This window comes from Symphalangus syndactylus, chromosome 13, assembly GCF_028878055.3.
Source record: "Symphalangus syndactylus isolate Jambi chromosome 13, NHGRI_mSymSyn1-v2.1_pri, whole genome shotgun sequence".
NCBI lineage: Eukaryota > Metazoa > Chordata > Mammalia > Primates > Hylobatidae > Symphalangus > Symphalangus syndactylus.
This window is the reverse complement of record NC_072435.2, coordinates 99,627,501-99,643,841: the sequence shown is the minus strand read 5'-3', so window position 1 is coordinate 99,643,841 and position 16,341 is coordinate 99,627,501. Positions and strand designations below refer to the sequence as shown.

Below are 16,341 nucleotides of genomic sequence, written 5' to 3'. Positions count from 1 at the left end.
ATTTTAACAAATCCCTCAGTATAGAAAGACTTCTCTTCCCTCTAAAAAGTAAGTCATATGTTAGAACCACAGGTTCAGAATCCCCTCCTGATCCAGAAGAGTGGAGGCTTAACTGAATCAAATACTAAACAGGTATAAATGTGCACACTCAAACAAATATTCTATCCTTTGCTTAAAATCAACTTATTCCTTGTCATTAGGAGAAGGGCTTCAAGATGCACGTTGTTAATTAATGCAGAGAAGAAAGGGTTAAAAGCCAAACTTTTTCTATTAAAGCAATAGATCTTTAAAATAATTGGGCTTGAAACATACATTTTTAGTATAACTTTCCATTCATATTCTTTTTATAATTAAGTATACACATATACACAACCCTAATATTTAATATGTGCAAAATTGCTTACCATGTATTTTAACTTTGGTTAAGTATTTGTTTAGCCTATATCAGATACATTACAGAAGCTAGACAAATGATTACAAACATAATAATGAGGTAAGTTAAAATTCTACTAGTGCAAAAAGCAAGCATATGCCAAAAGCAAAGCATATGAATTAAACAAATGCAGAATGAAGCTCTCACCAAGGGCATTGCTGGGATAACAAACCAGAGAAGCTCCTTGTAAACATTGTAAAGTACACATTTAAAGAGTAAAGATTCATACAGCCACAAAAAAGGTATTCTAACAACACCATAGTAGTGCATTTATTTTATCTTTAGAGTTTGGAAACCACTCATTATGTGTCTAACAATTTGCATATTTTCTTCAAGAGAAACTTAATTAGTGAGACACATTAATTACAAATACTGTAGTATAAAAATCCCAGTTCTTTACAAAAATTATATATTAAAATATTCTATACACTTTAAATTAGTAACTGGAACACACATATATATCAATTCTGCACAATTAAATCCATCTTTGCTGGGGGGGTATCATACATGAAATTTGAGGACATAGCTACTCAGTCAACCTAAACTGGCATAAGGTTATGTGGTATAAAAAAAGATAGACCTGTGCCCCTGCAGTTATTGAAGCTCTTAGTTTGAAATATCTTTTCTGCAATTATTGCTCTGTATATTAATTCCAGATTTAAATAGGCAGTGGAACCATGAAATTCCTAAAATGTTTAAGACAAGTTACCTGTAGCAGAGTGTTTATAATGCCTATCTGTATCTTTAAGGTTGTAATGGAACCTGAGTTAGCTGTCTAATGCTTATATTTTCATAGTAAAAAAGTTTATACAATTTCAAGGTAAAAACAATGCAAAAATAAAACATTTAGAGCATTTACAAAAATCTTACAAATGTTTAAAACACTATTTTAAAACTTGTGTCCTGTTAAGGTGCTTGTTTCTTTCTCCAATAGGAGGACATATACTTTAATTTTGAATTCAATTATGAAGATTTTAATTTTAGCAAAAGCAAAATTAGAGCCATTAAGACAGATGAAAATGTTCAAGGATATACTTCACTTCTACTAAAAACACAAAACCTTAGTGCTGAAAGGGACCCAAAAAATAAACTGTTTTAACTCCCTCATCTGTTATGAGGAAAATGAGGGCCAGATAAGTTAAGTGCTTTGGCCAAAAATATATTCAAATATATTGGCCTGGTAAGAATCAAGAAAACTCATTGTTCTTGTATTTCACCATGATTCTTGGAAAATAATAAAAGTTCAAAAGCAGTTTCTAAACTTGCCTCTTTTTTAATTTCTTAAGCTCTGTGCTAACTGTAAACAAAGAAAGGAATCAAATAACTACTAGAATTATTATAGTATCACACATATTATCCAATAGAAGACAGTTGTTAGAGGAACACTGCTCATATAGAATAAAGATGGAGGGAGTACTCAAAGGTAGGACATTTACAACGTAGAGAACATTTACTATATAAGACAGCATAGTATACAACAGCCAGTTACTAGAATCATCTCAATAACTCTAGGATGACTGGGTTACATAGCCCTTATAAAAGACATTGGGGTAATAAAGCTTTCTAGCTTTTATCTTAATTTCACTGTTTTTCTTTATAAAAGAGCTATATCTGTAAGGAAGAACTCATATACTAATTTTCAGAGAGTCTTTGCTTCTTTTCTTTTATTTGGATCTATAATTCAGCAAATACATTTTAAGAACAATTTACAAACTCAAGTTCATAACTGCTGGAAATACAGCCAGAGAATACTCTTTTAAATGACAAATCTTCATAACCAGTTACTAATAAATAATCATCATCACAATAGCTTCAGTAAAAAAACCAATTCAATTTAAAGGTGCTTTCTTATTGTTACCTTGAAGCCACCGAACTTGTGTAGCTGGTCCATATCCCTTTTCATTCTTTGCTGATATCCTGAACACAATGGCAGGCCTGGATGTATAATCAATATGTGCATTTGCAAGTTGCCCAGCAGTTACTATACATGATGTCTTAAGACCACAATAAATCCTCATGAACACAAGTTGACTTGGATTATCTTGTATCTGTGCTGTGCGGATAGCCAAGTAGGCTGAATATTCCAAAATATTTCCAGAAGGTGAAGTTGGAGGTTCCCAGGAAAGGTGGATACCTTCAACATTCTTGAAGAGGGGGGAGAAAAAACAGGTTAAAGGTTCTTAAGTTTCCTCTGTTATCACTTATTATGTTGAGTCTATCTTTAGAATACAAAATGCTCATTTTTACTAAAATAATTACATTAGATGTTACATCTTTTATTGTTGATTTTTAAAACCTACCTCATTTGGATCTACAAAGTTTAATTTCATGCTTGCTTTTCAAAAACACAACTAAGTTTAAATGTCTGCCTGTAATATCCTAAAAGAGGGATTTTTATTTTCTAAACAATCTCTAGGGAGGGACAGGATATTAGGATAAAATATAATCCAGTTTCGAGTGCTCTATTAAAATTCTCCAGCCAAATGTTTTTGTTCCATAATAACAAGAACAAATTTAGAAGCAAACCAGATTTCCCTGCCTTTCTGTGATTTGGATGCTGTAATTTTGCTTGAAATTACATGGACACATAGAGGGAGACAACACACACTGGGGCCTATCAGAGAGTGGAGGGTGGGAGGAGGGAGAGGATCAGGAAAAATAACTAATGGGTACTAGGCTTAATACCTGGGTGATGAAATAATGTGCACAACAAACCCCCATGACACTCATTTACCTTTGTAACAAACCTGTACATGTACCCCTGAACTTAAAATAAAAGTTAAAAAAACATGAATGATTAGCTAAAATTATTTTTTAAACTTTAAATCCATCCTTTTAGGTATCTCTCATTTCATTAGATGGTAACAAGAATTTCTAAACTGACAGTTTACTTCACATATGAAATTTCAAATAATTTAAAATCACCAGCAAGTCTTGACCCGATGTCTCACCTTTGAAATTCTGACTGCAGAAGGAGCTCCAGGAAAACCAGGAATACAAGTTTTAAATTCACTGATTTTGCTGAAAGGACCTATCCCACAACCATTGATTGCAGCAACCCTGAATCTGTATCCTGTGCCTGGAACAAGATCTTGTTTCTTAAGCAAGCTGTAGTCAGGTACATCTGCATTTCCTACCTAAAATGTAGTATATGCAAAAGTCAAAGAAAAGGTACAACTAATATTTAAAAATTTTAAAAATTATTCAATTTTTATTAAACAAAAAAACTTTTAAAGAATAAATTATGTTTTAAGGTTCTGGTTCACATTTATCTCCCTCTCTCTCACATGGAATGAACCCTCCAATAGACAAGCAACTAGGTCCATAAATCTGTGCTCCTTATTCAGAGGGGCGCACTCTTTCCAATTGAGAATCACTGATTATACAGAGAAATGTTAAGAGCATTCTGCACGTGAACAATGTGAAGGTAGAAAAAAAGCTGACAACCACTATAAACAAAGTATCAACTATCCCATCATCATGTAAACTTATCCTGAAGCAGAAATCTCAGAAAATATACTGTCAAATAATAATCTGCCCAGGAATAATACCCTTTAGAGACAGGCAAGCAAGCTTGATAGAAAAGGAGTGACTAGCATGTAGTATAGAGCATTTTTTTTTTTTTTTTTGAGACGGAGTCTCACTCTGTCTCCCAGGCTGGAGTGCAGTGTCACAATCTTGGCTCACTGCAACCTCCGCTTCCCGGGTTCAAGTGATTCTCCTGCCTCAGCCTCCCAAGTAGCTGAGATTACCGATGCCTGCCACCACACCCAGCTAATTTTTGTATTTTTTAGTAGAGATGGGGTTTCGCCATGCTGGCCAGGCTGGTCTTGAACTCCTGACCAAATGTGATTCACCCGCGTTGGCCTCCCAAAGTGCTGGGATTACAGGCATGAGCCACCACCCTCGGCCTATAGAGCCTTCTTTTAAATTAAAATTCAGCAGACACCAAATAAATGTTAAATAATTATATACTCTAGGTAGGAAGATGATAACATTTACAACTTTCAAACAATTTTTACATATTCTCCCTAACTCTCCCAGTTAGACAGAGAGTGCCACTGTGTTCTCCTACTTTAAGGGAGCCATGTCATCTCTACTTTACAGATGAGGAAACTGAGTCTAAGAAAGATTAAACAAGTTGACTTGCCAAGATCACACTGCTGAATGCTGAAACTAGTGATTTAAACCTAAGTTTACTAGCTCTAAATTTTAGGCTATTTTTTTCTTTTAGGAAAAATCAGGTAGCTACTAGGCCCCTAGACGCAGACACGTCTTTATATATGAAATCAAACTACAGTGAGAAATTGCACTGGGCATAATACTAATTATTAACTAGAATTTCTATTTTTGTCAAGAATTAGAAAAATTCTATATGAAAAAGAGGGATATGAGGAGTAATAGTAGAGCAACTAAAATATATATAAATATATAGGATATAATCCTCATTTGTGCATATCTTCAGGAGATTCAAAATGAACATCTATTTCCTTGGCAATTCTCTCTCAGAAATTCTCCATTTAATAATTTTTTTTTTTTTTTTTTTTTTTTGAGACAGCATCTCACTCTGTCATCTAGGCTGGAGTGCAGTAGCCTGAACATGGCTCACTGCAGCCTTGACCTCCTGGCTCAAGTGATCCTCCCACCTCATCCTCCCAAGTATTTGGGAGCAGAGGCACGTACCTTGCCCAGCAACCATTTCTTTATTTTTTGTAAAACGGGATCTTGCCATGTTGCCCAGGCTGGTCTCGAACTTCTGGGCTCAAGCTCCTCCCACCTTGGCCTTCCAAAGTACTGGGATTACAGGCATGAGTCACTGCACCTGGCCTTCATAAATTTTTCCAATGTGCTTTGGAGCTGTTATCTATTTAATAATTCTTAGAAGGTTAAATGTCTAATTTACATATATATAAAATATCTCATATATATATATATGAGGTCCTCTTTAAGGAGTTTCAGAATCAAGGGAACATTAGATTGTATTTAATAGCATATCAGGGCTTTTAGATTTTTTTTAATTGTAAAATCAGGAATAAAAAAATTTTTTTTTTCAATAGAAAAAAAAAGTTCCATTCTCTAGACACACCAGTTAACAAAATTAGAGATATTTCAAAAAACTCTTATCTGTGCTAGTCAGACTAGATTATGACTCAAAACCCAGCTCATTGGCTGGGTGTGGTGGCTCATGCCTGTAATCCCAGCACTTTGGGAAGCCGGGATGGAAGGATCACTTGAGCCCAGGAGTTTGAGACCAACCTGGGCAATATGGTGAAACCCAGTCTCTACAAAAATTAGCTGGTCATGGTGGCTTGTCCCTGTAGTCCTAGCTACTCAGGAAGCCAAGGTGGGAGGATAACTTAAGCCCAGGAGGTTGAGGCTGCAGTGAGCTCTGACTGCACCACTGCACTCCAGCTTGGGTGACAGAGTAAGACCCTGTCTCAAACAAACAAACAAACAAACAAAAAACTCTCCACCTCAGTGATTGTACAAGTTTTTTTTTTTTTTTTTTTTAATTTAGAGATAGGTATTGCTATGTTGCCCAGTTTGGAATGCAGTGGCTATTCACAGGTGCTATCATACTGCACTGCAGCCTCAAACTCCTGGGCTCAAGCAATCCTCCTGACTCAGCCTCCTGAGTAGCTGGGACTGCAGGCATGCTCCACCACACCTGGTTCAAAGATTTTTTAAATGACATGCTTGTGATGTAGTCCATACAAAGGGCCTTAACAAAGAATACAATGTAACTTGGTGATATGATTTGGATCTGTTTTCCCATCAAATCTCATGTAGAATTGTAATCCCTAGTGTTGGAGGTAGGACCTGATGGGAGGTGATTGGATCGTAGGGGCAGAGTTCTCATGAATGGTTTAGCACCATCCCCCCTTAGTATTGTATAGTGAGTTCTCATGAGATCTGGTTGTTTAAAAGTGTGTGGCATCTCCCCACCCCACACATTGCTCCTGTTCCTGCCATGTAAGACATGCCTGCTTTCCCTTCACCTTCTGCCATGACTGGAAGTTTTCTGAGGCCTCCCCAGAAGCTGAGCAGATGCCAGCATCATGCTTCCTGTACAGCCTGTGGAACCTTGAGCCACCCAGTCTCAGGTATTTCTTTTTTTTTTTTTTCTTTTTAGATGGAGTCTTACACTGTCACCCAGGCTGGAGTGCGGTGGCACCATCTCGGCTCACTGCAAGCTCCACCTCCCGGGTTCATACCATTCTCCTGCCTCGGCCTCCTGAGTAGCTGGGACTACAGACGCTCGCCACCACGCCCGGCTAATTTTTTGTACTTTTAGTAGAGATGGGGTTTCACCGTGTTGGCCAGGATGGTCTTGATCTCCTGACCTCGTGATCCACCTGCCTTGGCCTCCCAAAGTGCTGGGATTACAGGCGTGAGCCACTGCACCTGGCCAGTCTCAGGTATTTCTTTACAGCAATGTGAGAACGGCCTAATACATTTGGTATACAGAATTCACAATTATATAGATTGTGGATGGATCCCAATTTTACTCATTCAAGTGACCTGAATCAGGGTTCTAAAAAAGAAATCTCATCCTTAATTATTTTTTTCCTTTCCCTAAGTTATTGGTAGAGAAAAATCTCATCCTTGAGGCTTATAATTTACAATGTAGAAAATACACCAATAACTACCTTTGAGATGCTTTGCTTCCCTTTTGGCAGCAAATAAAACTGGCTCACCAAAGCTGTATTATTTTTAAAAATTCCCACATCACACCATTGTCGTTCTCCCGCTTTCACTGTGGCCACTGGATTTGAAGGAGTCTCTTTCTAATTTCAGAGAAAAAAAATTTATGAAGATTCTTATTGAATATATGAAAAATTTCAAGATTTAATAAGTCCATGCAGTGATCTACAAGTAGGTATTTGGATAAACACCACAATATTCACAACTTATAAGTAAATAAAGTCTTAACAGATTAGGTCAACTGACAGTGAAACAGGGATGCCAATTCAAACACAGGAGTGACAGGCATTCTCCAAGTCAGTAGCTCTGTACTATCAACCTAGCTGGAGTTAGCATGCTTTCCAATCAGTGATATGTTAAAATGCCAGCTATTTTATAGAACATTGTCATTTCAGAGACTCTCTCAGAAAATGTAATTCCTTTAGCGTAACATTACAACTTGCTCCAAAAGGAGCAAATACAGAAAAATTCATTCCAAGCTGGCTCATTTCTAGATCCAAAAACAACTAGCAAAAATTCAGTGATCTTTGCACTTGAAATACCTGTGATTCTCCAAACCTAAAAGGAGAAAAAGTGTTCAAAACTAAAATGCAATTTGAATATACTTTAGTAATATACTAAGGAGTAGATTAAACAGTTTTACATTTTTTATCCTGTTTTAAAACAAATAAACTTCCTCTACCTTAAGCTACTTTTAGTGGTAAGTGAATTATACTTATCCCTGGAACTAACCTTTTAAAGCCATCTTCTTATAAATGAGACACTGTTTCCAGAAGCTCAAAACAAATGTGCACTTCAGTTATTTATTTCTGTCTTAAATATATAACAGCAGAGGTACATGCTTATAATTCACATTTTTTTAATATTTAGGCTATCACACATGACAAAGTGAGCTAACTAGAAGAGTCTTTAAAGTTAAAAAAAAGTAATAGCTTTAAACTTGTTTTCATTTTTTAAAGTTGTAAAAACTCTCTTCAACAACTTTTATAAAACAACTGCCTCCAACTCAAATAACAAATACAATTCTGGCTGATGCATCGCAAAATAGACTCAAGAGAAAAAAAATTCATTTTAGTAATCCTTCCCTAAGAAGAGTCTAAAAACACTAAGACTTAACATTCTGGAAAGATGAAAGCTGATAAAGGTAAATATATGGTCATAACCCATAAAGTCATGATAGAAAGAAAACAAAAACTAAAGAGAATTCTTAAAGATTCTAAAAGCTAAATTTAGGTCAAATGAAAACTCTTGCTCACAGAAATTAAGTTGAAATGACTAATAACAAAAAAAACCCCTCAAAAGTACATATAGGTATGTATTATTCTTGTATTTATCTAAGTAAGACAATCTTGGTATATTTGTAAGGCACTTTCCTGGCATTTTAAGTTTGGTGCCATGCATACCAAATTTGGCCTATGTAAGACAACCAAATATCAGAGATTATTGGGCTATCCTACATTTATGTCAATCCACTATTGCAATATTCTGTTATGCTCCTATTAAGTAGCTAGCAATACAGCCATTCAAGTTTTATGTTCCATAACACACCCTATCTTTTAACCATTAATGTAATTTACACATATATGTATGTATACATACATACACATTTCTGATTATAAAAATAACATTGCATTATAGAAAAATATAAAAAGCATAAAGAAGAAAGTCAAAAGTATCTGTGGCCCCCCACCTGGATTTTAGAGTGGTTATGTGTGGGTACATGTGAGAGTATAAATGTATGAACTGCATGTATTTTTTAACAAAATTGGGAACACAACACATATGTTATTTTTTATCCAGCTGTTTCAGTAAACATTATACTGTGAACATTTTCCTATTCAATCATTTATTTCTAAATATATGTCAATTAATTACTGAGACCTGAGAATCTTTTTATGAAATTATTTAGAAGTTGCTCAGCATTTAAAAGTACATAATCATGTGTAAACATGCATCATCACCAGGTCATGTACTTACAGAAAACGGCGTTGCTGTAGCATGTGTCTCTACACGGCTGATCTTTGTTGCAGGCAGTGCATATGTTTCATCAACTAAAAATTAAACAATTTATCAGATAAGATTTACATAACTTATCAGATACATTAAAATATAATATTTAAATATATATTTAATGCCACCAACTGTAAACTTAAAAATGGCTAAGACAGCAAATTTTATGTTACGTGTATTTTATCACAATAAAAAACAGCCAGAGTGTATTGTACTATTATTTACAATAAGTAGTAATATTGACCCTTTAACTCAAAAGAATTCATAAACTTCATTTTTCAAGGGTCTGATGACTAGCTAGAACTTCAGAGAATGTTCACTAAAGATGCAATACAATTCCTATTTCAAAAGAATACAAACTTATCAAATTAAAAATCAAGCAAGTTGGAAGAATTGTTAACACACAGTCTAGAACCAATCTTGTCTAAAAAAAAGTTTGCTAAATTTATTCGTGGTAGGAAAGACACATTCTGATCGTATTTCAATAGTGTCTGCTAATCTAAATATTGTATGCAGAGAATATTTTATAAAATAATTTTAACTGAAATGCTTTATCTGTTTACATTACATTCTGGAAAGATGAAAGCTGATAAAGGTAAATATATGGTCAAAATCCATAAAGTCATGATTGAAATAAAACCAAAGCTAAAGAGAATTCTTAAAGATTCTAAAAGTTAAATTTAGGTCAAATGAAAACTCTTGCTCACAGAAATTAAGTTGAAATGACTAATAACAAAATTCCAAGATGAAATGCAACTCCCATCTAAGACAAGTAAGTTTGATGAATTTATATACATAAATGGTTCAAAATACAGTATGTGAAACACATTTCAAACCTTCAGATTTGGTACTGAATGTTGTTAGTGAAGTTTCATCTTTAACAACTGCCCCATTTGTACTGGATGATTCAGTTTTAATGGTCTGCTGGGTTACCATAGTTTGTGTGCTGGAAACAGTACTGGATACAGAAGTTTCAGGAATTACTGTTCTTATATCCAGGCAACTACTTAGAACACCTACATTTGCTGAAGTGTGAGGACCTAAAATAAAAGGGAAAAGGTAATTATTAATATAATATCTGCAGATAATTGTTGTGTCTTATAGTTCTTGTCATATGATTCTTGGTACTTTCAGTTTTAAAATCATACATGAGCACCACAAATGGTATCAGTATGAATTAACCATTAGGCATAAAATGTTTAGAAAAATAAAGTATATTATATCCATAATGGATATCCAACTTTTTACCTTACTCGTTTATTCTAAACACTTAACCATTGTTCTTGACTTTCCACTAAATCATAGATCAAATGGCTCTGCCTTTCATTTCAGGAAAAAAATATTAGAGGTCATTAGGCATGAATTATCTCAATTTTCTGCCTTCTCTGGCTGCAAACTAGAATTGTACTAATAATTGTGCTCATCCTCCCTGTCTTCCATTGCAGAAGATTTGCTGACCTCTCTCCTAAAAAATCTGAATGTATCTTCCTGTATTCTTGGTCCCATTCCTTCCCCTGTATGTTGGGACCCTCACCAATCATTCCTCTCTCTTCAGGGTTTTCAGATTCTTTGTCAGTAAGTTTTGGTCCTTAGCTCGTAAACATCATCAAATCCCTGAAGCAAACAACACAGCTCTTCGTTTACCCAACAATTCCCACCAATTACCCTCTCCCCTTACTAATTCCCTTAAAACAGTTTATACTTCCTTGATCTCCCCAAAATTTGATTTCTAGCACACTACTCTAATAAAATAATTCTGGCAAACATCAATGATTTCTAGGGGATATTTTTCAATTTTCATTTACTTGACTTTTCTGCACCGTAAACAATGCTGACCACATACTCCTTTTTGAAGCTATTTTTTTTCCTATGATGGATATTTATTCATTCCACAACAGTGAAGTCTACCATGCATGAGACATTGTATTTGTTTTTATAATGGTGAAATAAGGCAGGCATAGATCATGCCTCACAAACTTAAGCCTTCTTCTTTTCGCCCTTTACATATTTTTCTGTGCGTTAAATACCATTCCCAAATCCATACATATGTCCTGGGCACTGTACCAGGTGCTAGGAATCTAGCAGTGAACAAGTCAACAAGATCTTTGCTCTTTTGGAGATTACATTTAAATACTCTTAATTTCTAAATTTATGTTTCTAGCCTAGTACTGCCTTCTAGACTTCAGGCCTAAGTATCCAACTGCCCATTAGAAATCTTTACCAGTATATTTCTGAAGTGCCTCAAAAACAGAGTTCAAAGTTGAACCTATCTTTTCCAAAATCTGTTCTTGCTCCTATATTTCCTATTTTGGTGAAGACTATCATTATGTATTCTCATGTCCAACCCAAAAAACTGGGAGTCATTTTCAACTCATTTTTATTTCTCATATACAACCAGTTGTCAAGTCTAATAGATGAAACCTTCTAAAAGTCTCTTAAATGATGAATTCTCGCCTCTCCATTTCAGCCACTGCTTTAGTCTCTGTGCATCTCCTGGAGTCCTAAAAGAATCCCTAACAAATCTCCTAATCATTTTCTACTTAGTTCTTCCTGATGGAGAGGCTATTCTTTAAAAAAAAAAAAAATTGCCTCATTTAAATTCCATAGTTCATAACTAATCATTACTATTCAGGTAAGTGCTTAGTATTTCAACATCATTCTCACCAAGTTGAATATGGCAGTTTTTTGCTATTAGGAAAATGGATCAAAACTGTACATTTACTTTTTCAATGACTATTAAATTCCCCACCGATTTTATAAAAAGCTTTAGTTTAAAATGTCATCCATATACCTTCATTTTTCCTTAGCATATCCACCACATGACTATTATGATTAGAAGCATTCGATGCCAAAGATGGATATAAAATGGCATTAGAATCCGTCAGTGCTTTAAAGTCTGGTTTGTTTTTCATTGAAGTTTCTTTTGTGGCTGGCTGTTCAGTTTTTGTGCTGTTTATTGTATCACTGATCTACAAGAAATATAACAGATTACTGTAGTAAGCAATATTCAATGAAATAAAAATACATGTAAAAATCAAGCAAAATAAATTACAATTTAAATGCTTTTTATCAAAATAGAAAACACCGAAAAATGACATTATTAATTTCTACAGGATTATTCTTCAATTTTATAATAGTTTCTAAGAGAACAATTTCTTTTCACTTAATCTCCATGCTCAAAAGATCTGTTTTGAAGAGGAAAGGGACAGTATATTTTGAGGAAAAAAAATCTACATTTTAAGAAGTGGTAGCTAGTATCACAAGCAAATACATACATAACACAGGAGAGAACAAAGCTACTGGGTCTGGTCATATTTTCTTAAAGGGCAGACATGTATCCTAAAAATATGATTAACTCTGAAAGTAAAATCTCAGCTATATGGAATCTTTAAGCAAATAAACTATTTTATATGACTGAGTTTTCCATATAAAGATTTCATACATATACATACCATTATCCTATACCATGAAGTATTTTGGATAAGAATCTCCCTAATTACATTTTTCTTAACCTTTTTAAAGACACTATAATAAATACATTCAAACTTTTTAAAAAAAATTATTACTACTATGATTATTTTTGAGATGGAGTTTTGCTCTTGTTGCCCAGGCTGGAGTACAATGGTGTGATCTCAGCTCACTGCAACCTCCACCTCCTGGGTTCAAGCAATTCTCCTGCCTCAGCCTCCCAAGTAGCTGGGATTACAGCTGCCCACCACCATGCCTGGCTAATTTTTTATATTTTTAGTAGAGACAGGGTTTCACCATGTTGGCCAGGCTGGTCTTGAACTCCTGACCTCAGGTGGTCCACCCACCTCAGCCTCCCAAAGTGCTGGGATTACAGGAGTGAGCCACAGCACCTGGCCTAAAAAAATTATTATTTTTATTTTTTTGAGACAGAATCTTGCTCTGTTGCCCCGGCTGGACTGCAGTGGCACAATCACAGTTCATGGCAGCCACCGCCTGCCAAGCAATCCTCCTGCCTCAGCCTCCCAAGTAGCTGGGGCTACAGGCACACACCAGCATGCCCAGCTAATTTTTCTATATTTTGTAGAGATGGGGTTTTGCCATGTTGTCAAGGCTGGTCTTGAACTCCTGAGCTGAAGGATCTACCACTTTGGCCTCCCAAAATGTTGGGATTACAGCTGTGAGCCACAGAACCCAGCTGCCACATTTAAAATGTTTTGATAATTCAAGTCATCAATGTGAATATCAGTTATTATACCTATAGGTCAACCATAAAAGTGACCTGGCTTCACTCAAATACCCTAATATTGTTGTTCTTTCTAATTACCTGTTTTTTGTTACTGTTCTGTCTCTATTTTTATTGTCGGCTCATAATTTCTCATGGCTCTGAGGATACTTGTCTATAATATGCCCTGTGCTTGCCCTTAATTGGTGGTGCTACTGTTTATAAGTGATGATGATGATGATAGCCACAACTATGCCAGGCATTATGGCAGGCAGTGTACTATATATATCCATAAACTCTGTATCTTACTTAATCTTCACAAGAATCCTATTAGTAAGATAACTTGACCATTTTTTTATAGATGAAGAAAATGATACTCACAGAACTTAAGTAATACACCTACAGTCAGGAGCCAGTAAGTAACAGCTAGAATTTGAATTTGGTTTATTTCATTCCAAAATCCTTACATCTCGAATGTGCTTTTTGTTTAAAATCAGACACTCAGTCTAACTGGAATTTTATAAAATAAGTATAAATAAATCTTGAGAATTTTCATTAAACATGATAGATTAAACACATTTGCTCTTCAGGAGATTTCTCCAAAACCCAATTCAAATGACAAAAAAGGAATTTTTGAAAGTATGAAGCTATAACCTTTTAAGAAAAAAGAGAATGGCAGAAGAGAGAATAGTAGATAAGATGTAAAACAGAAAAGCTGGAGCTAAGAGCCTTCTCCTAAGTGGAAAGTCACTAAGATGTGGCCCGTTTGTGCCCCAGGGCCCAGGGCAGTCAGTGGTGGCAGAGGTGCAGAGTACAAGAAAACACTGGAGGCTTGTCACACAGAATCCTGTTTAAGAAGGGCTGTAGCCCTAGTTCTGTTCTCCCAGCATACCAAGCCAGAGAAATTCCTCTCCTCCATTCTAGCTGAAGATGGGAAATAGGTAGAAAGGTTGAAACGTGAGTCTCTAGACTACGCTATGGTATCCCTCAAGTGATACAAGTATGAGGATGATACAAGTATGGAGAGAGGCGCCCATACTGAAAATAGGAATTAAATGAAAGTCTAAATGCTGAACAGAAAGATACCTTCCCTCCAATACCCTTACTAAGCTCCCAGAATTCTGACAGCCAGGCTCATAACCCCTAAGCAAGAGGTTGGAGAATTCTTAGGGGAAACTAACTGGTCTAAGAAAAAAGACCCACCGATACTGACATTTGTTGGTCCCCGCTCACTTACCCTTGTTAAGGTTTACTAAGCAACAAGCCACACCCACATGCATAGGCCTTCCAAGCTTTTTTAAAGCCTCACTTTAAACAAAAAGGGACAGCCAAGCATCACCAGACAATTGATGACAACCTCTAATGTGGAAGTCCAAGGTTAAAACACATTAAAAAATAAAAAGGAGCTTGAAAAAAAGAAATGTAACAAAGAGCAGACTAAAACTCCAAAAATTTTTAAAGTATAATTCTTCAAGAGAGAAGGAAAGATATTACATTTATGAAACAAGAATAGGGTGCTATAAAAGAAATAAAGAATAAAATGAGGCTTTTAGAAATTAAAAATGTGGTTGGATACATTTAAAATGTAAAAATTGGAATACACAGAGAAAATAGAAGATAAAAAGCAAAATCAGAGGACTAGTTTATAAAAAAAAAAATGAGAAGAAATTGAGGGAAGAAATCATCAGTAATGAAGGTCATGAGTTTCCAGAACAATGGGGTCCACTGGGTGAGGCACACCAAATGAAGACATGCACTCAAGGCACACCATTGTTGAAATTTCAGAATACTGGGGATAAAAAGATAAAACATTAGGTCATATATAAAGGATCAGGAATCCAAATGGCATCACACTTTTCAATACCAATACTGAATGCTAAAAGACACTAAAAAAAATGCCTATAAATTTCTGAGGGAAAAACTTCCAATATAGGATTCTATAAGCCAGCCAAACTATCAGTTAAATAGGCTAAAGACATTTTCAGATATCCAAGATCTCAAAAAATTTACCTTTCATAAGCCCACTTCTCAGGGAGTTGCAACGAAAAAAAGGAAAACACAAAGAAAGAGGAAGAAATAAGGTCAAGAAATATGGGCTGTAACACAGGAAAGAGATAAATTCCTATTATGAAACAGAGAGAAGTTAGTTCTAAGGTGACAGCTATGCAGCAAGCCTAGAGAAGAACCAGTACATAAGGACAGGGGGCTCCAAGAGGAATGGTTCCAAGCGGAGAAAAAAGAAACTGCCTTTATGTCCAAATATCTTAAGTTTTATAATTTTTTAGAAAATTTGAGCATGAATTAATGATAGACAAGAAGAAAACCAAACAAGTGAAAAAGTGAGGCAGTTAATGCCAGGAAAAACAAAGTTGCATGAAAAAGGAGTAATTATGATAGCACACTACATGGCTCACCTGCAACTATTTCACCATCATAGCGTAAACATCAAGTCATAATTCTACTAAAAATATGTGAAGGATGTGGGAACAGGAAAGGATGGGATGAGGCAGAATTGTAAGAGATCATTAAATTGTCATCTTTCATTATTGAAGACAATTGATCTAAAAGTAGACCCTTCAACAACATGAGTTTGAACTGTAAGGGTCCATTTCTGTGTGATTATTTATTCATTTTTTGAGACGGAGTCTTGCTCGGTCACCCAGGCTGGAGTGCAGTGGCACAATCTCGGCTCACTACAAGCTCCGCCTCCTGGGTTCACACCATTCTCCTGCCTCAGCCTCCCAAGTAGCTGGGACTACAGGCACCCGCCACCATGCCCGGCTAATTTTTTGTATTTTTTTTTAGGAGAGACGGGATTTCACCATATTAGTCAGGATGGTCTCGATCTCCTGACCTTGTGATCCGCCTGCCTTGGCCTCCCAAAGTGCTGGGATTAGAGGTGTGAGCCACCGCGCCTGGCTGTGCATTATTTTTAATAAATACAGTTGGTCCTCCATATCTGTGGGTTCCACATCCTCAACCACATATGGAAAATACAGTA

General features: G+C 35.6%; 1 protein-coding gene across 3 annotated transcripts in view; it reads right to left on the bottom strand.

The window, feature by feature from the left end:
* Positions 1–2,069: 2,069 nt before the first annotated feature.
* The window catches only part of HCFC2 (host cell factor C2), a 39,151-nt gene continuing 24,879 nt past the window's right edge, over positions 2,070–16,341 (bottom strand). For 2 of the 3 annotated variants that reach the window (XM_055236788.2, XM_055236789.2), the window contains exons 10-15: positions 11,940–12,117; positions 9,985–10,188; positions 9,116–9,189; positions 7,084–7,221; positions 3,385–3,570; positions 2,070–2,577 (exon numbers count right to left, since the gene is read on the bottom strand). In XM_055236788.2, coding sequence (XP_055092763.1) covers positions 2,263–2,577; positions 3,385–3,570; positions 7,084–7,221; positions 9,116–9,189; positions 9,985–10,188; positions 11,940–12,117 — 1,095 coding nt within the window. In that variant the 3' untranslated portion in view covers positions 2,070–2,262. Of the gene's footprint in view, positions 2,578–3,384; positions 3,571–7,083; positions 7,222–7,870; positions 7,952–9,115; positions 9,190–9,984; positions 10,189–11,939; positions 12,118–16,341 lie in introns of those variants that run through there. The other variant, XR_008650035.2, reaches the window with a different exon arrangement.